General features: G+C 44.6%; 1 protein-coding gene across 2 annotated transcripts in view; it reads right to left on the reverse strand.

The window, feature by feature from the left end:
* Positions 1-22,975, reverse strand: part of LOC138264668 (fibronectin type-III domain-containing protein 3a-like) — a 406,147-nt gene that overhangs the window by 98,877 nt on the left and 284,295 nt on the right. For both annotated transcript variants that reach the window (XM_069212562.1, XM_069212561.1), the window contains one exon: positions 15,254-15,420. In XM_069212562.1, coding sequence (XP_069068663.1) covers positions 15,254-15,420 — 167 coding nt within the window. The remainder of the gene's footprint in view (positions 1-15,253; positions 15,421-22,975) is intronic.

Consider the following 22,975-nt stretch of genomic DNA (forward strand, 5'->3'; position numbering starts at 1 on the left):
CTATGCAATAACCATGTTGGATAATGGCTAGGACCCATACATCCGTGGTAATGTGTGTCCAGTTCTGATAGTATGCGGTAAGTCTCCCCCCCACTGGTGTTAAGTGTTGGGGTTTTGTGACATTGGAGTCACTGTTTGGTTTGGCTTGTTTTAGGTGTCTGGAACTTTCCTCTTCCTCTTGGGAATTGTCCTCCTCTATATGAGCCACGAAACCGTCCCCTCTGGTATTGTGCCTGATAGGTGGGTCTGGTTTGCGAGGTGGAAGACTCTGGTGTTTGCATTCAAAACCCCCCTCTAAATTGTGGCTTTCTAAATGTGCCTCTGCCCTGTGGGGAGTAGAGCGCGCCCATGGCTTTGGCCGTGTCTTTCTTTAACTTTTCAATTGCTGTGTCCACTTCCGGCCCAAACAATTGTACTTGGTTAAAAGGCATGTTCAACACTGCTTGTTGGATTTCTGGCTTGAATCCAGAGCTTCTTAACCATGCATGCCCGCGAATGGTTACCGCAGTGTTGACCGTTTGTGCTGCCGTGTCTGCCGAGTCTAATGCGGACCTTATTTGGTTGTTGGATATTGCTTGTCCTTCTTCCACAACCTGCTGGGCACGTTTCTGGTGTTGTTTGGGCAAATGTTGTATAATGTGTTGCATCTCGTCCCAGTGTGCCTTATCGTAGAGAGCAAGTAGGGCTTGCGAATTAGCGATCCAACATTGATTGGCTGCCTGTGCTTCCACTCGTTTGCCCGCTGCGTCAAACTTTCTACTCTCTTTGTCAGGCGGTGGAGCATCTCCTGACGATTGAGAGTTTGCCCTCTTTCTTGCTGCTCCTACAACCACCGAGTCCGGTGTAAGTTGCTGTGTTATAAACACAGGATCCGTTGGGGGAGGCTTGTACTTATTCACCACCCTAGGCGTGATAGCCCTTCCTTTAACTGGCTCCTGGAATACCTGTTTTGCATGTTTGAGCATACCCGGGAGCATTGGCAGACTCTGGTAGGAAGTGTGGGTGGATGCCAAGGTGTTGAAAAGGAAATCATCCTCTATTGGCTCAGAATGCATTGCTACATTGTGGAAAGTAGCTGCCCTGGATAGTACCTGGGTATATGCAGTACTGTCCTCTGGAGGTGACAGCTTTGTTGGGTAACAATCCGGACTGTTATCTGATACTGGTGCATCATATAAGTCCCATGCATCAGGATCATCCTGTGTCATCCCTGTATGCGTAGGTGACTGCATTGGAGGTGTTCCCACAGGAGACAGCTGTGGTGAGTGTAGTGGGGAAGGTTGTGGAGAAAACCTTGGTGGTGGGGTTTTTTCTCTGGCCACCTTCGCCTTCAGCTGCATTTCTGTCTCCTGAAATGCCACTTTTCTTTTGGTTTTAATTGGAGGAAGAGTTTGTATTTTTCCAGTCTCTTTCTAGATATGCAACCTCCTTTGCGTATGGTCTGGTTCATCCATACTTATTTCCTGCTCAAATCTGTGTTTTTCATGCATTTGGTTGGAAAGTCCTTGCTCTTCTGTGTAAGAGCTTCTTTTTGGCTTTTTTCTGTACCGATGTTTCCGATAAAGTATTTTTCGGTTCCGACGTTATTTTCTCACCTTGGGTGAGTCGAACTCTCGGTGTCGAGATCGTTTGGTGCCGGAATCTCGACCGGAGTCGGAAGTCTTCGGAAAATCTCTGGCCTTTTTCGGTGCCGATGTATGGTCACCTTCTTTTCGATGGGTTAAGCCATGTCCTGCTGGCGGTGGCGTCCTCTTGGCCTTAACAAGCTTTGTGTGAGTTTTGGACGGGGCAGTTTTACTCACTGTTTTCTGCATCGTCGAGGGTCGCTCACTTTCGGATTCGTCAGAGTCCGTCCCCTGGATGGAAATTCTTTCCTCCTCTTCGACGTCGAGTTGTTCTCTTGGTGTCGACGCCATTTGCAGTCTTCTCGCTCGTCGATCACGTAGGGTCTTTTTAGATCAAAACACTAGACAAGCCTCACAAGTATCCTCCCTATGTTCTGGTGATAAACACAGATTACAGACCGGGTGTTGGTCTGTATAAGGATACTTCGAGTGGCACTTCGGACAGAAGCGGAAGGGGGTCCGGTCCATTAGTCTTTGACTATGGATGTGGTCGGGCCGACCAGGCCCCGCTGAAGAGCGGAAGCCCCAAAGTGCCGCCGGAGCGCTTCTGCGATCAATGCCGATACAATAATACTAACCTGGTACCGAACGAGAACAATACAGTCGATTTTCCGATATTTAGCTAACTTTCTCGATTCGAAATATGGAGGGAAGAGGAACATGTCCGAACCCGATGGCGGAAAGAAAACAATCTAAGATGGAATCGACGCCCATGCGCAATGGAGCCGAAAGGGACGAGTCCCTCGGTCTCGTGACTCGAAAAGACTTCTTCAAAGAAAAACAACTTGTAACACTCCGAGCCCAACACTAGATGGCAGGATAATGCACAGCATGTTTATCTGCAGCTACACATGCCACCGAACATATGTATATATGTGTATATGTATATATATATATATGGAAAATGTCACTTACCCAGTGTACATCTGTTCGTGGCATTAGTCGCTGCAGATTCACATGCTGTGCACAGTCCGCCATCTGGTGTTGGGCTCGGAGTGTTACAAGTTGTTTTTCTTCGAAGAAGTCTTTTCGAGTCACGAGACCGAGGGACTCCTCCCATTTCGACTCCATTGCGCATGGGCGTCGACTCCATCTTAGATTGTTTTGCCCGCAGAGGGTGAGGTAGAAGTTGTGTATGCTAGTAATAGTGCCCATGCAATGGAGTGAATGCGTATGTACATAATAAAGTTTTAAGTAATATATTTACAAATGTACAAATGTTTAAGATCTACTTCTAAACGGCTACAGGCTCCCGGGGAGGCGGGTGGGCGCATGTGAATCTGCAGCGACTAATGCCACGAACAGATGTACACTGGGTAAGTGACATTTTCCGTTCGATGGCATGTGTAGCTGCAGATACACATGCTGTGCATAGACTAGTAAGCAGTTATCTCCCCAAAAGCGGTGGTTCAGCCTGTAGGAGTTGAAATAGTTTGAAATAATGTTCTTAATACAGCTTCACCTACTGTTGCTTGTTGTGCAGTGAGCACATCTACACAGTAGTGCTTGGTAAATGTATGAGGCGTAGACCATGTTGCTGCCTTACATATTTCGTTCATTGGAATATTTCCTAGAAAGGCCATGGTAGCACCTTTCTTTCTGGTTGAGTGTGCCTTTGGTGTAATAGGCAGTTCTCTTTTAGCTTTAAGATAGCAGGTTTGAATGCACTTAACTATCCATCTAGCAATGCCTTGTTTTGAAATTGGATTTCCTGTATGAGGTTTTTGAAAGGCGATAAATAGTTGTTTTGTCTTTCGAATTAGTTTTGTTCTGTCAATGTAGTACATTAGTGCTCTTTTGATGTCTAATGTATGTAGTGCTCTTTCGGCTACTGAATCTGGCTGTGGGAAGAACACTGGTAATTCTACCGTTTGATTTAAGTGGAACGGTGAGATTACTTTTGGTAAAAATTTAGGATTGGTCTGTAGAACAACTTTATTTTTGTGTATTTGAATAAATGGTTCTTGAATGGTAAATGCTTGAATTTCACTCACTCTTCTTAGAGATGTGATGGCAATTAAAAATGCAACTTTCCACGTTAAGTATTGCATTTCACAAGAGTGCATGGGCTCAAAAGGTGGACCCATGAGTCGTGTTAGGACAATGTTGAGGTTCCATGAAGGAACTGGTGGTGTTCTTGGTGGTATAATTCTCTTTAGGCCTTCCATAAACGCCTTTATGACTGGTATCCTAAACAATGAAATTGAGTGCGTAATTTGTAGGTAAGCAGAAATTGCCGTAAGATGTATTTTAATGGAAGAGAAAGCTAGGTTAGATTTTTGCAAATGTAGTAAGTATCCTACTATTTCTTTTGCAGATGCGTGTAAAGGTTGAATTTGATTATTATGGCAGTTATAAACAAATCTTTTCCACTTATTTGCATAGCAGTGTCTAGTGGTAGGTTTTCTAGCTTGTTTTATGACCTCCATACATTCCTGTGTGAGGCCTAAGTGCCCGAATTCTAGGATTTCGGGAGCAAAATTGCTAGATTCAACGATGCTGGATTTGGATGTCTGATCTGTTGTTTGTGTTGTGTTAACAGATCTGGTCTGTTGGGTAGTTTGACATGAGGTACTACTGAAAGGTCTAGTAGTGTTGTGTACCAAGGTTGCCTTGCCCATGTTGGTGCTATTAGTATGAGTTTGAGTTTTGACTCAACCTGTTTACTAGATATGGAAGGAGAGGGAGAGGGGGAAAAGCGTACGCAAATATCCCTGACCACTTCATCCATAGAGCATTGCCTTGGGATTGATCTTGTGGTTACCTGGATGCGAAGTTTTGGCATTTTGAGTTTTCCTTTGTTGCAAATAGATCTATTTGAGGTGTTCCCCAAATTTGAAAGTAATTGTTTAGTATTTGGGGGTGAATTTCCCATTCGTGGGTTTGTTGGTGATCTCGAGAGAGATTGTCTGCCAACTGGTTCTGAATCCCTGGAATAAATTGTGCTATTAGGCGAATGTGGTTGTGAATCGCTCAATGCCATATTTTTTGTGTTATGAGGCACAACTGTGTTGAGTGTGTCCCTCCTTGTTTGTTTAGATAATACATTGTTGTCATGTTGTCTGTTTTGACAAGAATGTATTTTTGGGTTATTATGGGTTGAAATGCTTTCAGCGCTAGAAATACTGCTAACAGTTCTAAGTGATTTATGTGAAACTGCCTCTGATGTATGTCCCATTGTCCTTGGATGCTGTGTTGATTGAGGTGTGCTCCCCACCCTGTCATGGAAGCATCCGTCGTTATGACGTATTGTGGCACTGGGTCTTGGAAAGGCCGCCCTCGTTTAAATTTGTACTGTTCCACCATAGAAGCGAGATGTATGTTTGGCGGTCTATCAACACCAGATCTAGAAGTTGACCCTGTGCTTGTGACCATTGTGATGCTAGGCACTGTTGTAAGTGCTGCATGTGCAATCTTGCGTTTGGGACAATGGCTATGCATGAAGACATCATGCCTAGGAGTTTCATTACCATTTTGACTTGTATCTTTTGTGTTGGATACATGGCCTGTATTACCTTGTGAAATGTTTGAACCCTTTGTGGACTTGGAGTGGCAATTCCTTTTACTGTGTTGATTGTTGCTCCTAGGTATTGCTGTGTTTGACACGGCAGAAGGTGTGACTTTGAGTAATTGATTGAGAAACCTAGTTTGTGTAGGGTTTCTATGACGTAATTCGTGTGTTGTGAACACTGTCTTAGCGTGTTGGTTTTGATTAACCAGTCGTCTAAGTACGGGAACACATGTATTTGCTGCCTTCTGATATGTGCAGCTACTACTGCCAGGCATTTTGTAAAAACTCTTGGCGCAGTTGTTATTCCGAATGGCAACACTTTGAATTGGTAATGTATTCCTTGGAATACGAACCTTAGGTATTTCCTGTGTGAAGGATGTATTGGTATATGGAAATACGCATCTTTTAGGTCTAATGTTGTCATGTAATCTTGCTGTTTGAGCAGTGGGATTACGTCTTGTAACGTGACCATGTGAAAGTGGTCTGATTTGATGTAGGTATTTAGTGTTCTGAGATCTAGTATTGGTCTCAGAGTTTTGTCCTTTTTGGGTATTAGAAAGTACAGTGAGTAAACTCCTGTGTTTTTTTGTAGATTTGGTACTAATTCTATTGCGTCCTTTTTTAGCAATGCTTGAACTTCTAGTCCTAGAAGATCTATATGTTGTTTTGACATATTGTGTGTTTTCGGTGGGACGTTTGGAGGGAATTGGAGAAATTCTATGCAATAACCATGCTGGATAATTGCTAAGACCCAAGTGCCTGTTGTTATTTCCTCCCAAAGTTTGTAAAATTGGCTTAGTCTTCCCCCCACAGGTGTTATGTGATGGGGTTGTGTGACTTGTGAGTCACTGTTTATTTTGAGGAGTTTTGGGGCCTTGGAATTTTCCTCGATTTCTTGGGAATTGGCCCCCTCTATATTGCCCCCGAAAACCTCCCCTCTGATATTGACCCTGGTAAGTAGGCCTTGTTTGTGAGGTTGTGGTTTCTGTGGGTTGACCTCGAAATCCTCCCCTAAAAGGTGTTTTTCGAAATGTGCCTCTGCTCTGCGGGGAGTAGAGTGCGCCCATGGCTTTGGCTGTATCAGTGTCTTTTTTGAGTTTCTCAATGGCAGTGTCTACCTCCGGCCCAAACAATTGCTGTTCATTAAATGGCATATTGAGCACAGCTTGTTGGATTTCCGGCTTGAACCCTGAAGTGCGCAGCCATGCGTGCCTTCGTATCGTGATTGCAGTGTTTATTGTCCTTGCAGCTGTATCTGCTGCATCCATGGAAGACCGTATCTGATTATTTGAGATACTTTGTCCCTCTTCTACCACCTGTTGCGCTCTTTTTTGGAACTCCTTGGGTAAGTGTTCGATGAAATGTTGCATTTCATCCCAATGAGCTCTGTCGTATCTTGCCAAAAGTGCTTGTGAATTGGCAATGCGCCATTGATTTGCTGCAACCATTTTTCCCGCAGCATCAAATTTGCGGCTCTCTTTGTCTGGAGGTGGTGTGTCTCCTGAGGTATGAGAGTTGGCTCTCTTACGAGCTGCCCCGACAACTACCGAGTCTGGTGTTAGTTGTGTTGTAATATAGATTGGATCTGTTGGCGGTGGCTTGTACTTTTTCTCCACCCTTGGAGTTATGGCTCTGCCTTTAACTGGATCCTGAAATATTTGTTTTGAATGTCTTAGCATTCCTGGGAGCATGGGAAGGCTTTGGTACTGGCTATGGGTGGAGGATAGGGTGTTAAACAGAAAGTCATCCTCAACTGGTTCAGAATGTAAGGCGACGTTGTGAAATTCGGCTGCTCTTGCGACCACCTGTGTGTAGGATGTACTGTCCTCAGGTGATGACGGTTTTGTGGGATAGGAGTCTGGGCTGTTGTCAGACACTGGAGCATCGTAAAGGTCCCATGCATCGGGATCATCCTGACTCATTGTAGTATGAGCTGGTGAGTGCATCAGTGGAGGAGTTGTTGCTGGTGATGCATGTATTGATGGTGGTGGAGACGGTGGTGGGGTTGTTTTCCTTGCCACTTTTGCCTGTGGTTGCTTGTTCTTTTGTTGAAAGGCAAGTTTCCTTATTATTTTGATTGGGGGAAGAGTGGTTATCTTCCCTGTGTCCTCATGAATATGAAGCCTTCTTTGCGTGTAGTCCGGCTCTACAGCTTGAAGCTCCTCTCCAAATCCATGTAATTGGGAGGTTAATCCTTGTTCCTCTGTATAGGAACTAGTTTTCGGCTCCGAGGCTGGATGTTTCGGAACCGAAACCTTTTCGGAAGTCTTTTTAGGCTCCGAAGAAACCTTCTTTGTTTTCGGCGTGGTGTCTCGGTGCCGAAATTCTTCGGTGCCGCTGTCTCTGTGCCGAAGTTTCTCGGAGCCGCTGTCTCGGCTCTGAGGTTGCTGTGTGGCGGTATCTCGACCGGAGTCGGATGACTTCGACACCAGCATGCCCTTTTTCGGTGCCTTGGATCGGTCACCTAGTTTTCGGGTTAAGCCATGGCCTGTTGGCGGTGGCGTCCCCTGGGCTTTTGTGGACTTCTCGTGAGTCTTGATTTTCGACGTCTTACTCACGGTTTGGTGTGTTTCTTCGGCGTCGAGTTCTTCAGAATCCGACTCGTGGATGGAGAAAGCTTCTTCTTCCTCCTCGAAACGTTCTTGACCTGTCGGCGTGGACGCCATTTATAGTCTCCTGGCTCTTCGGTCTCTCAGCGTCTTCCTCGACCGAAACGCTCGACAGGCTTCACAAGTATCCTCCTTGTGCTCGGGGGACAAGCACAAGTTACAGACCAGATGCTGATCCATATACGGATACTTGTTATGGCATTTTGGGTAGAAGCGGAATGGGGTCCGTTCCATCAGCCTTGAAGTCGCACGTGGCCGGGCCGACCAGGCCCCGACGGGGGATCGAAAAAACCCCGAAGGGCCACCAGAGCTCTTCAAAATTCGGTGTCGATTTGTTCTAACTAACCCGATACCGAACGCAAACAATACCAACGATTTTTTCCGAGATTCTAACTAACTTTCCGAACCGAAACACGGAGCGAAAAGGAACACGTCCGAACCCGATGGCGGAAAAAAAACAATCTAAGATGGAGTCGACGCCCATGCGCAATGGAGTCGAAATGGGAGGAGTCCCTCGGTCTCGTGACTCGAAAAGACTTCTTCGAAGAAAAACAACTTGTAACACTCCGAGCCCAACACCAGATGGCGGACTGTGCACAGCATGTGTATCTGCAGCTACACATGCCATCGAACATATATATATATATATATATATATATATGGAAAATGTCACTTACCCAGTGTACATCTGTTCGTGGCATTAGTCGCTGCAGATTCACATGCTGTGCACATCCCGCCATCTGGTGTTGGGCTCGGAGTGTTACAAGTTGTTTTTCTTCGAAGAAGTCTTTTCGAGTCACGAGACCGAGGGACTCCTCCCATTTCGACTCCATTGCGCATGGGCGTCGACTCCATCTTAGACTGTTTTCCCCACAGAGGGTGAGGTAGGAGTTGTGTATGCTAGTAATAGTGCCCATGCAATGGAGTGAATGCGTCTGTACATAATGAAGTTTAAAGTAATATATTTACAAATGTGCAAATGTTTAAGATCTACTTCTGAACGGCTACAGGCTCCCGGGGAGGCGGGTGGGCGCATGTGAATCTGCAGCAACTAATGCCACGAACAGATGTACACTGGGTAAGTGACATTTTCCGTTCGATGGCATGTGTAGCTGCAGATACACATGCTGTGCATAGACTAATAAGCAGTTATCTCCCCAAAAGCGGTGGTTCAGCCTGTAGGAGTTGAAGTAGTTTGAAATAATGTTCTTAGTACAGCTTGACCTACTGTTGCCTGTTGGCAGTTAACACATCTACACAGTAGTGCTTGGTAAATGTATGAGGCGTAGACCATGTTGCTGCCTTACATATTTCGTTCATTGGAATATTTCCTAGAAAGGCCATGGTAGCACCTTTTTTTCTGGTTGAGTGTGCCTTTGGTGTAATAGGCAGTTCTCTTTTAGCTTTAAGATAGCAGGTTTGAATGCACTTAACTATCCATCTAGCAATGCCTTGTTTTGAAATTGGATTTCCTGTATGAGGTTTTTGAAAGGCGATAAATAGTTGTTTTGTCTTTCGAATTAGTTTTGTTCTGTCAATGTAGTACATTAGTGCTCTTTTGATGTCTAATGTATGTAGTGCTCTTTCAGCTACAGAATCTGGCTGTGGGAAGAACACTGGTAATTCTACTGTTTGATTCAAGTGGAACGGTGAGATTACTTTTGGTAAAAATTTAGGATTGGTCCGTAGAACAACTTTATTTTTGTGTATTTAAATAAATGGTTCTTGAATGGTAAATGCTTGAATTTCACTCACTCTTCTTAGAGATGTGATGGCAATTAAAAATGCAACTTTCCACGTTAAGTATTGCATTTCACAAGAGTGCATGGGCTCAAAAGGTGGACCCAAGAGTCGTGTTAAGACAATGTTGAGGTTCCATGAAGGAACTGGTGGTGTTCTAGGTGGTATAATTCTCTTTAGGCCTTCCATAAACGCTTTTATGACTGGTATCCTAAATAATGAAGTTGAGTGTGTAATTTGCAGGTAAGCTGAAATTGCCGTAAGATGTATTTTAATGGAAGAGAAAGCTAGTTTAGATTTCTGCAAATGTAGTAAGTATCCTACTATCTCTTTTGCAGATGCGTGTAAAGGTTGAATTTGATTATTATGGCAGTAATAAACAAATCTTTTCCACTTATTTGCATAACAGTGTCTAGTGGTAGGTTTTCTAGCCTGTTTTATGACCTCCATACATTCCTGTGTGAGGTCTAAGTGCCCGAATTCTAGGATTTCAGGAGCCAAATTGCTAGATTCAGCGATGCTGGATTTGGATGTCTGATCTGTTGTTTGTGTTGTGTTAACAGATCTGGTCTGTTTGGCAGTTTGATATGAGGTACTACTGAAAGGTCTAGTAGTGTTGTGTACCAAGGTTGCCTTGCCCATGTTGGTGCTATTAGTATGAGTTTGAGTTTGTTTTGACTCAACTTGTTTACTAGATATGGAAGAAGTGGGAGAGGGGGAAAAGCGTACGCAAATATCCATGACCAGTTCATCCATAGTGCATTGCCCTGAGACTGATGTTGTGGGTACCTGGATGCGAAGTTTTGGCATTTTGAGTTTTCTTTTGTTGCAAATAGATCTATTTGTGGCGTTCCCCACATTCTGAAGTAAGTGTTCAGTATTTGGGGGTGAATTTCCCATTCGTGGATCTGTTGGTGATCCCGAGAGAGATTGTCTGCTAACTGATTCTGAATCCCTGGAATAAATTGTGCTATTAGGCGAATGTGGTTGTGAATCGCCCAATGCCATATTTTTTGTGTTAGGAGACACAACTGTGTTGAGTGTGTTCCTCCCTGTTTGTTTAGGTAATACATTGTTGTCATGTTGTCTGTTTTGACAAGAGTGTATTTGTGGGTTATTATGGGTTGAAATGCTTTCAGAGCTAGAAACACCGCTAACAGTTCTAAGTGGTTTATATGAAACTGTCTTTGCTGAATGTCTCATTGTGCTTGGATGCTGTGCTGATTGAGGTGTGCTCCCCACCCTGTCATGGATGCATCTGTCGTTATTACGTATTGTGGCACTGGGTCTTGAAAAGGCCGCCCTTGGTTTAAATTTATACTGTTCCACCATTGAAGCGAGATGTATGTTTGGCGGTCTATCAACACCAGATCTAGAAGTTGACCCTGTGCCTGTGACCACTGTGATGCTAGGCACTGTTGTAAGGGCCGCATGTGCAACCTTGCGTTTGGGACAATGGCTATGCATGAGGACATCATGCCTAGGAGTTTCATTACTAATTTGACCTGTATCTTTTGGTTTGGATACATGGCTTGTATTACATTGTGGAATGTTTGGACTCTTTGTGGACTTGGAGTGGCAATTCCTTTTACTGTGTTGATTGTTGCTCCTAGGTATTGCTGTGTTTGACACGGCAGAAGGTGTGACTTTGAGTAATTGATTGAGAAACCTAGTTTGTGTAGGGTTTCTATGACGTAATTCGTGTGTTGTGAACACTGTATTTGCGTGTTGGTTTTGATTAACCAATCGTCTAGGTACGGGAACAAATGTATTTGCTGCCTTCTGATATGTGCAGCTACTACTGCTAGACATTTTGTAAAAACTCTTGGCGCAGTTGTTATTCCGAATGGCAACACCTTGAATTGGTAATGTATCCCTTGGAATACAAACCTTAGGTACTTTCTGTGTGAAGGATGTATTGGTATATGGAAATATGCATCCTTTAGATCCAGTGTTGTCATGTAGTCTTGTTGTTTGAGCAGTGGGATTACTTCTTGTAATGTAACCATGTGAAAGTGGTCTGATTTGATGTATGTATTTAATATTCTGAGATCTAGTATAGGTCTTAGAGTTTTGTCTTTTTTGGGTATCAGAAAGTACAGTGAGTAAACTCCTGTGTTTAGTTCTTGTTTTGGTACTAATTCTATTGCCTCTTTTTGGAGCAATGCTTGAACTTCTAATCCTAGAAGATTTATATGTTGTTTCGACATACTGTGTGTTTTCGGTGGGACTGTTGGAGGGAATTCGCGAAATTCTATGCAATAACCATGTTGGATAATTGTTAGTACCCAAGTATCTGTTGTTATCTCCTCCCAATGTTTGTAAAATTGGCTTAATCTTCCCCCCACAGGTTTTATGTGATGGGGATGTGTGACTTGTGAGTCACTGCTTATTTTGAGGACTTTTGGGGCTTTGGAATTTTCCTCTACTTCTTTGGAATTGTCCCCCTCTATATTGCCCCCGAAAACTTCCTCGCTGATATTGGCTTTGGTAAGTGGGCCTTGTTTGTGATGTTGTGGTTTCTGTAGGTTGTCCTCGAAACCCTCCCCTAAAAGGTGTTTTGCGAAATGTGCCTCTGCTCTGCGGGGAGTAGAATGCGCCCATGGCTTTTGCTGTATCAGTGTCTTTCTTGAGTTTCTCAATAGCAGTGTCGACTTCCGGCCCAAACAACTGCTGTTCATTAAATGGCATATTTAGCACGGCTTGTTGGATTTCCGGCTTGAAACCTGACGTGCGGAGCCATGCGTGCCTTCTTATTGTTATTGCAGTATTTACTGTCCTTGCAGCCGTATCTGCTGCATCCATTGAAGACCGTATCTGATTATTAGAGATACTTTGTCCTTCTTCCACCACTTGTTGTGCTCTTTTTTGGAACTCCTTGGGTAAGTGTTCTATCAAATGTTGCATCTCATCCCAGTGAGCTCTGTCATATCTTGCCAAAAGCGCTTGTGAATTGGCAATGCACCATTGGTTTGCTGCTTGTGCTGCAACCCTTTTGCCTGCAGCATCAAATTTGCGACTCTCTTTGTCTGGAGGTGGTGCGTCCCCCGAGGTATGAGAGTTTGCTCTCTTACGAGCTGCCCCGACAACTACTGAGTCTGGAGTTAACTGCGTTGTAATATAAACAGGATCTGTTGGCGGTGGCTTGTACTTTTTCTCCACCCTTGGAGTTATGGCTCGGCCTTTAACAGGATCCTGAAAGATTTGTTTTGAATGTTTTAGCATTCCTGGGAGCATAGGTAGTCTTTGGTACTGGCTATGAGTGGAGGTTAGCGTGTTAAACAAGAAGTCATCCTCAATTGGTTCTGAATGCAAGGTGACGTTATGGAAAGCAGCTGCCCTTGCGATCACCCGTGTGTAAGATGTACTGTCCTCAGGAGGGGACGGCCTGGTAGGGTAAGAGTCTGGGCTGTTGTCCGATACTGGAGCATCGTAAAGGTCCCATGCATCGGGATCATCTTGACTCATGGCAGTCTGAGTCGGGGAGTGCATCAGTGGAGGAGTTGCTACAGGTGATGTGTGCACTGATGGTGGTGGAGAAGGTGGTGGAGTTGTTTTCTTTGCCACCTTTGCCTGTGGCTCCTTGTCCTTTTCTTGAAAGGCAAGTTTTCTTTTTATTTTAATTGGAGGAAGAGTGGTTATCTTCCCTGTGTCTTGATGAATGTGGAGCCTCCTTTGAGTATAGTCTGGCTCTACAGCTTGAAGTTCCTCTCCAAATCTATGTTTTTTCATTTGGGATGCCAATCCTTGTTCCTCTGTATAGGAACCTGTTTTCGGCTCCGAGGCTGGATGTTTCGGAACCAAAACTTTTTCGGAGGTCTTTTTAGGCTCCGAAGAAACCTTTGTAATTTTCGGCGTGGTGGTGTCTCGGTGCCGAATATGTTTTGTGCCGCTGTCACGGTGCCGAAATTTCTCTGAGCCGATGTCTCGGGTCAGAGATTGCTGTGTGGCGGTATCTCGACCGGAGTCGGATGACTTCGACACCAGCGTGCCCTTTTTCGGTGCCTTGGCTCGGTCACCGCTTTTTTGGGTTAAGCCATGGCCTGTTGGCGGTGGCGTCCCCTGGGCTTTTGTTGACTTCTCGTGAGTCTTATGTTTCGACGTCTTACTCACGGTTTTCGGCGTTTCTTTGGCCTCAAGCTCTTCCGAGTCCGATTCGTGGATAGAGAAAGCTTCCTCTTCTTCTTCCTCGAAACTCTCTTGTTCTGTTGGCGTCGACGCCATCTGCAGTCTTCTGGCTCTTCGGTCTCTTAACGTCTTTCTGGACCGAAACGCTCGACAGGCCTCACAAGTATCTTCCTTGTGCTCTGGGGACAAGCACAAGTTACAGACCAGATGCTGATCCGTATACGGATACTTGTTATGGCATTTTGGACAGAAGCGGAATGGGGTCCGTTCCATCAGCCTTGAATTCACACGTGGCCGGGCCGACCAGGCCCCGACGGGGGATCGAAAAAACCCCGAAGGGCCTCCGGAACTCTTCTAAATTCGGTGTCGATCTGTTGTAACTAACCCGATACTGAACGCAAACAATACCGACGTTTTTTCACAGATTCTAACTAACTTTCCGACCCGAAACACGGAGCGAAAAGGAACACGTCCGAACCCGATGGCAGAAAAAAAACAATCTAAGATGGAGTCGACGCCCATGCGCAATGGAGTCGAAATGGGAGAAGTCCCTCGGTCTCGTGACTCGAAAAGACTTGTTCGAAGAAAAACAACTTGTAACACTCCGAGCCCAACACCAGATGGCGGGATGTGCACAGCATGTGTATCTGCAGCTACACATGCCATCGAACATATATATATATATATATATTTATGTAAAAAATCAAGAAATATTTTAAAAAATGGCATACATCACTTTTCACTATGCATTTAAATGTGCAATAGTTATTACATTTTATTTAATAAACACTATCAACAGTCTATTTAAATTCAATGTGCATCTCTCACTACAATCTTGGTTCAAAGCTTCTACAGCTTCTTCCCTTCATAGCATATTGCTTATTACTTTAACAGCAATTATTCATGCTGTTCCGCTTTTAGGGTCTTTATCATCATAGATCCATGTTCCTAGCTTTCAAAGCTCATTATTGTCACAGTCGGCAAATGCTTTGGCCGTTCTGCTGTATACAGTGGGGCTTTTATGGGCTAAATTCTATACTTTGTATGTGCTTCACATATTGTTTTCACAATTATATTTCATCAACAAATATACTGGTGCTTACTACTGGCACATAGAAAGATTTCATACACACACACAAACACACACACGGTTAGAGAAGAGGACTGGAAAAGCACCGTCAGAAAAAAAGCATGCAGACGCTGAGGACATGAGAACATAAATTGGAAATTGTGCTTTTCTAGGTACCATGATGTAAGTGTGAAACAGGGTGTTTAATGAACCCATGTTAAAAAAGGGATACTTCAAAGAGTGGCCACTGAACGTCCTTGCACAGATGAGAAGACTAACTAAAGGATTAGAGAATCCTGAACTAAGTCCTGGATGGAAGTGGGAAGGATTGTCAGCTAGCCATCACTAGCTAGACAGGGAGTCAAAAACTGCCAGTGGCCTCAACTCTGCTCTTGAATAAAGAGAAATGGTTTGCCCAGTCTGAGCAGACTAGGCGGATCCTTGTGGGTGTCTGAATGGTGTGGACATCTGCTGGTTGGAGTGAAGAGCTATGTGCCTTACGCATTCTTTTTTCAAGATTTTATGCACCATCCTTATGCTGAGTTTGCATTTGTAAGAGAAATATACACACCTTTCATTGAAGAAGGTGGAGATTTGATTGTAGAGAAAGTGTACACTTCAGAAAATGGGCCTTCTCCAGCATCGTTATACGCTTGGATTTTGAAGCTGTATTCTGTGGATTCATTCAGTCGCTGCACTTTATAAGTGTGACAAGGCCCACTATAAATAGTTACAAACCTGAAAAAGAAAGTGCACCAATCAATAGATTACAACATGTGTTATTGGAAAACATGAGTTGCTTTGGTTGCTATAGATATTACTTTCTGGATTTGTTGTATAAAACATTTAATTATTTTAGTAATGTTTTGAGACTTTGGGCCTCATTCTAACTCCGGCAGGTGGCGGGCACCTCCCGACGGGCGGGAACCGCCAAATGGCCGCTCCGCGGTCTGAAGACCGCGGATGCCATTCTGGCTTTCCCGCTGGGCCGGCGGGCGACCGCCAAAATAGCGCCCGCCGGCCCAGCGGGAAAGGCCCTGCAACAAGGAAGCCGGCTCCGAATGGAGTCGGCGGAGTTGCAGGAGTGCGACGGGTGCAGTTGCACCCGTCGCGATTTTCACTGTCTGCTAAGCAGACAGTGAAAACCTTTATGGGGCCCTGTTAGGGGGGCCCTGCACTGCCCATGCCAGTGGCATGCCCGTGGCATGGGCAGTGCAGGGGCCCCCCGGGGCCCCACGACACCCGTTCCTGCCATCCTGTTTCTGGCGGTGAAAACCGCCAGAAACAGGCTGGCGGGAAGGGAGTCGGAATCCCCATGAAATCCGGCGGGAAACCGCCGGATCCCCTTTTCTGACCGCGGCTTTACCGCCGCGGTCAGAATGGCCCTGGAAGCACCGCCAGCCTGTTGGCGGTGCTTCCGTGTCCCTCCACCCTGGCGGTCCATGACCGCCAGGGTTGGAATGAGGGCCTTTGTTTCTAAAACCAGCAAGGATAATTGAGAGCAGTATCCCAAAACCTGTATGGAAACGGGTCTAACAGTACCACAAAGAAAACAGCTTATACAACTTCCAGGACCCCATTGTCCCTGCCCAGGTTAATTTAGCAACCCCATATAGGGCTTTAGCGCACTTGGAATCAGTCAAGATGAAGCACTGGGATATTTGTTATCTTTGGCAGATATGATGCTTGACCAGGTATTTGAATCCTCTTGTTATGGTATAATCATGCTACATAAGTTTCACATTTTACTCAGAAACGTTATTAGGTGATTACCATGCACATGAAGAAGGTTATTTAGCAACAATTTTGCAGTGTGAAGACTTTTCTAGATTCACATGCTGTACTTTATTCAGACATTCAGTGCAAAGCCCTTATTTTTCTACACTTCTTTCCCCCACAGTGTTAGTGTTGCAACAAGTGCATGCCACAAGCTTCAGCATGCACTTGTTGCATGTACTCCATGTTAAAAATATACACGGTCTATACAATGAAGTGTGCATTTTGGTCTAAAATGCCAATACCAGTTCTGCTTTATATTTCTATCACATGATTTTATGTCAGGACAGAAGGCTAGCATTATGCATAAGCCTTTTATTCAACACTTCAGTGCTGCACCTTTAACCCCTGCGCTGCCAGTTTTTTTTCACCTCAGGTGCCATGCCTTTTTTAGCTATTTGGTGCAGTTTGCGCTTAGGCCCTCATAACTTTTTGTCCACAGAAGCTACCCAAACCAAATTTGCGTCCTTTTTTCCAACATCCTACGCATTCTAGAGGTACCCATAGTTTGTGGGTTCCCCTGAAGGAGACCGACAAATTAGCCAAAATACAGAGAAAAGTTTGTTCTTTTAAAAAAAAATAATAATAAAATAAATTGGGAACAAAGGGTTTGCAGAAGAAGGCTTGTGGTTTTTTCCCTGAAAATGGCATCAACAAAAGGTTTGCGGTGCTAAAATCACCATCTTCCCAGCTTTCAGGAACAGGTAGACTTTAACAGGAAAATCCAATTTTTCAACACAATTTTGGCATTTTACTGGGACATAACCCATTTTTACTATTTTTTGTGCTTCAAGCCTCCTTCCAGTTAGTGACAGATATGGATGTGAAACCAATTCTAGATCCCAGAAAGCTAAACATTTCTGAGAAGTAGACAGAATTCTGAATGCAGCAAGGGGTCATTTGTGTAGATCCTACAAGGTTTTCCTGCAGAAAATAAAAGCTGAAATAAAAAAAGTATTGAAATTGAGGTGAAAAAAAACCCGCCATTTTTCTCCACGGTTTACTCTGTACCTTTTTCCTGCCATGTCATATTTTTGAAAGGAATATAACGTTACGTCTGCTGGACTCTATTGGCCGTGGGGATATATAGGGCTTGTAGGTTCATCAGGAACCTTAGGTACCCAGAGCCAATAAATGAGCCGCACCTTGCAATGGGTGTTCATTCTATACCGGGTATACAGCAATTCATTTGCTGAAATATAAAGAGTGAAAAATAGGTATCAAGAAAACCTTTGTATTTCTAAAATGGCCACAAGATAAGGTGTTGAGAAGCAGTGGTTATTTGCACATCTCTGAATTCTGGGGTGCCCATACTAGCATTTGAATTACAGGGCATTTCTCAAATAGATGTATTTTTTACACACTGTCTTACATTTGGAAGGAAAAAATGTAGACAAAGACAATTCTGCTATTCGGTGTTCCCCCAAGTCTCCCGATAAAAATGGTACCTCACTTGTGTGGGTAGGCCTAATGCTCGCAACAGGAAACACAACATGGACACATCAAATTTTTACATTGAAATCTAACGTGTTTTTTGCAAAGTGCCTAGCTGTAGATTTTGGCCTCTAGCTCAGCCGGCACCAGGGAAACCTACCAAACCTGTACATTTTTTAAAACTAGGCACCTAGGGGAATCCAGAATGGGTATCTCACCAGGTTCTGTTACCCAGAATCCTTTGCAAAACATTTCATCAACATTTCGGTGACAGAAAGTTCTAGAATCTGAGAGGAGCCACAAATTTCCTTCCACCCAGCGTTCCCCCAAGTCTCCTGATAAAATGGTACCTCACTTGTGTGGTTAGGCCTGGCGCCTGCAAAGGAAATGCCCCAAAACACCATTTAGACACTTAAAAAATTATCAAATACTAAACTACCTGTTTTTGCAGGGGTGGGGGGTGAACCTGCGTTTTTGGTCCTGGGCTCAGCAGCCATATAGGGAAACCTACCAAACCCAAACAAACACTAGACACCCGAGGAAATCCAGGGAGGTGTGACTTGTGTGGATCCCCCAATGTTTTCTTACCCAGAATCCTCAGAAAACCTCAAATGAAGCTAAAATATCAAATTTTCCCACATTTCTGTGTGGGATCACTGCACCAGGACAAATTTCCTACCACCCAACGTTTCCCTCCGTCTCCCGGTAAAAATTATACCTCACTTTTGTAGGTGGGCCAAGTGCCTGTGACAGGGAAGAGCCTGTCGAAATTGAGGGGGAACCAAAGCGGGTCACAAAGGGCAGTTTGGAAAAAATCATTTTTAGGCTGACAAGTGCGGCAGAATGTTTATCGGTGTAGATGAGACAATGCTGGGTGGTAGGAATGTTGTGGATTCCTGCAGATTTCGGAAGGTTCCATCACAATAATGTGGGAAAATGTGTGATTTCCAACAAAGTTGGAGGTTTGCTGGGCATTGTGGGTAAGAAAATGGTGCGGGGTGCATGTGAAGCACACCACCCTCGGCTCACCCAGATGTTTAGTTTTAAGATGTGTCTAGGTCTTGTGGATGTTTCTACATGGCAGTGTCCCAAAGTCCAAAAAGTGCAACCCTCACCATTCCAAGTGGGATGATTTTGAGAGTTAGCCAAGCTCTTATGGCCCAAACATTAAACCAAAACCCAAAATAATCAAATGTCTTCTTGCTCGTCGTCGGATAAAATGTTTTAGTGTGCAGGGGAAAGCTGAAAGACTGTTACCCCCTTTAGTTGGGGTGGGGGCATAACCCATACTGGTTGGTAGCCACCAGCACACTATTTTTTTTTTTTAATTCCCTGGCATCTAGTAGACTATCTGCCCCCCTCCCCCACCCCCAGGGTGTGGATTGGGGGTAATTGCCCCTTTTGCTCACTGGTGGGCAGAAGAACTTTGCTCCATTTATTTGGGGTTGGGGTATGGCCATACCCCCACCCTCTCATTTTGAAAAATAAAATCTTCCCTAATCACTGGTGGGCTTTCTGTCCCCATTGGTGGCAGATGGGCCTTCCAAAAATAGGCTGATCTGCCCCCAAGGGGGACAAATATGTCCAACAGTAATGTGCCCCCATGGGGAGCGACCCTTGCCCAAGGGGCTGATCCCCCCAAACAAAACAGACACAACACCAATCCCTGGTGCCAAAGTGGTTTCTACCACCCCCCGGGGGCAGATGGGCCTAATAGAAATAGGGCGAACTGCCCCCAAGGGGGGCAGAAATGGCCTAATTACAATTTGCCCCCCATGGGAGAGACCCTTGCCTAAGGCGTTGCTCCCCATACATAAAAATATAAAGTAAATAAAAAATATACATATACCTGGTGTCTGGGGGTTTCTGCTCCCCCGGGGCAAAACAAGGCTAAAAATATTTTTCCGCCCTGGGGAGCGGCCCTTGGCCAAGGGGCAGCTCCCCTTATGTGCAAGTATAAAAAGAGGTCGCTCCCCATACATAAAAATATCAAGTAAATAAAAAAATATATATTTCCCTGGTGTCAAAGGGTTTCGCCCCCCCCCCCACCCCCAGGGGGGCAGATCAGCCTTATTATAATAGGCCAATCTGCTCCCGGCTGGCCAAACAGGCCTAAAAATATTTTGCCCCCAAGGGGCCGCTCCCCTTATGCGTAAGTATAAAATAGAAATCCCCTGGTGTCTAGGGGTTTCTGCCCCCCGGAGGCAGATCAGCCTAATTATAATAGCCGATCTGCCCCTGGGGGGAGGGTGGGAAGGCCTAAAAATATTTTTCCCCCCTGGGGAGTGGCCCTTGCCCAAGGGGCCGCTCCCCTTATACATAAGTATAACAATAGAAAAATTCCCTGGTGTCTAGTGGGCATTGCGATCGGGCAGCAGAAATGCTTGCAGAGATATGAAAGGAAAGGCCTTTCCTTTCATGCCACTGCCTGCCCCCTCCTCCTGAGCGGAAGGCTGAGCATTTCTCTTCCGCATCGTGCTGGAAGCATGCTTCCAGCGCAATGGGAGGTGACCTCTAATGAGGTCACAGACGTCACTAGGGGATATCGGGGGGGGGGTTGGGGTGGAAGGGTGCAGAACAAGCTGGTCTTGTTCCCTGCACACGGGAAATGTGTGCAAGGCTTAGACCAGCTCGTCCCAGGCACCTGAGGGGTTAAAGGCTCAATAGAACCAAACATGAAGTCACAGTGCAATTAGAATCTTTGCCAAGACTTGCTGGTGGAATCTAGAAACACAACCCAGTCTGCAAGCTGCTACCCAGCGTGGGACATCACCTGCATCCTCCAGGAACTTGACTCAGTCTTCAGAGGTGCATTGCTGACATTCCTGTGTTCACCGGTGACCAACTCCTGCATCTTCAGTGTGGTGGGTAGGGACTCCTGCCCCCACTGGACTCTGTTCTTTCTGGACTTGGTCCCCTCTCTCCATGGGTCTTCCTTCACCGGAATTCACTGCTGGGGACCTGCAGTCTTTTCTGAGTCTTGTATTTCTTCTCTTTTCTTCCTCTTGGGTGGTTTGGAGAAAATACAGTGATTTACTCCTGCTTTACTGGTCGCTGGGGGACGGGGGATACTGTGTTACTTACCTCTGTGGTTTTCTAGTACTCCCAGCCCCCTCTACACATTTTACTTCCCTAGGTGGGGGTACCTTGGGAGGGCGCATGTGAATCTGCAGCACTACATGCCACAAATATATGTACACTGGGTAAGTGGCATTTTCCGTTCAATGGCATGTGTAGATACAGATGCTGTGCATAGACTGAAAAGCAGTCCCCTCCTTAGTAAGCGGTAGCTAGCCCGTAGGACTTGGAGTAGTTTGAACTAGTGTTTTAAGCACTGTTTGACCAACATCTGCTTGTTGGCGAGATAGCACATCCACACAGTAGTGTTTAATAAATGTGTGTGGACCATGTGGCTGCTTTACATATGTCTGCCATTGGTATATTTCTCAAAATGCCATTGAAGCTCCTTTCTTTCTAGTAGAGTGCTTTGAGAGTTACTAATAGTTGCCTTTTAGCTTTAAGATAGCAAGTTTGAATACACTTTACTATCCATCTGGCGAATCCTTGTTTGGAAATAGGATTCCCTTTATGAGGCTGTTGAAAATTCACAAAAAGTTGTTTTGGTTTTCTAAAACGGTTTGTTCTGTGTATAAAATACATGAGAGCTCTTTTGAGATCAAGATTGTGGAGAGCTCTTACAGCAACTGAATCTGGCTGTGGAAAGAAGACTGGCAATTCTACTGACTGACTGATGTGAAATGGTGAAACCATTTTTGGTAGATATTTTGGATTTGTTTTAAGTATTATTTTGTGTTTGTGAATTTGGAAGAAAGGTTCTTCTAAAGTGAATGCTTGAATTTCACTTATTCTCCCTACGGAAGTAATTTCTACCAGGAAAGCAACTTTCCATGAGAGAAACTGAAGAGTGCAAGAATGCATAGGTTCAAATGGTGGACCTATAAGTCTTATGAGCACAATATTGAGATACCAGGCAGGAGCAGGTGGAGTTCTAGGTGGAAGAACTTTTTTAAGGCCTTCCATAAAAGCTTGTTTGTGACAGGTATTCTAAACAGAGAAGTATGTTGTCTGTTTTCGAGGTAGGCTGATATTGCTGTTATATGAATTTTAATAGATGAATATGCTAGGTTTGCTTTTTGTAAGTGAAGCAAATAAACAATATTCTGTACGGATGCTTTAAGTGGATCAATGTTTTAAGGTTGACACTAATCTACAAAACGTTTCCATTTAGCTGCATAGCACTGTCTAGTTGTAGGTTTGCATGCTTCTTTTAGAATGTCCATACATTCTAATGGAAGCTGTAAATATCCAAATTCTATGACTTCAGGATCCAAATCGCCAAGTTGAGCACACTTGGATTGGGATGCCTGATCTGACCTTTGTTCTGAGTCAATAAGTCTGGTCTGTTTGGAAGCCTGCAATGTGATACCGCAGACAGATCCAACTGTGTTGTGTTCCAGTGATGACATGCCCACGTCGGAGCTATTAGTATCATAGTGAGGGAGGTGTGACAGATCTTGTTGATCAGAAATGGAATTAGTGGGAGAGAGGGAAAAGCGTAAGCAAATATCCCTGACCAATTGATCCATAGAGCATTGCCCTTTGATTGAGGGTGTGGGTACCTGGACGCGAGGTTTGGGCATTTTGCATTTTCGCTTGTTGTGAAGAGATCTATGTTTTGTGTTCCCCACATGTGAAAGTACTATTGAATTCCTTGTGGTGAATCTCCCATTTGTGTATTTGTTGTTGTGTCCTGCCTAAGAGGTCCGCTAGTTGGTTGTGTATCTCTGGGATATACTCTGCTAATAGCTGAATGCAATTGTGAATTGCCCATTTCCAAATTGTTTGTGCTAGAAGGGACAATTGAGATGAATGCGTGCCCCCCCTTATTTTTGCAGATAATACACTGTTGTCATGTTGTCTGTCCTTATTAACACTGTTTTTTGTGGGATTTGTGGTTGGAATGCCTTGATTGCTAAGAACACTGCCAGCAATTCCAAGTGATTTATCAGGCAAGTCTGCTGCATTGAATCCCATTCTACCTGAATTGTGAGATTGTTGAGAT

The sequence above is a fragment of the Pleurodeles waltl genome, chromosome 2_1 (genome assembly GCF_031143425.1).
Source record: "Pleurodeles waltl isolate 20211129_DDA chromosome 2_1, aPleWal1.hap1.20221129, whole genome shotgun sequence".
NCBI classification, from domain to species: domain Eukaryota; kingdom Metazoa; phylum Chordata; class Amphibia; order Caudata; family Salamandridae; genus Pleurodeles; species Pleurodeles waltl.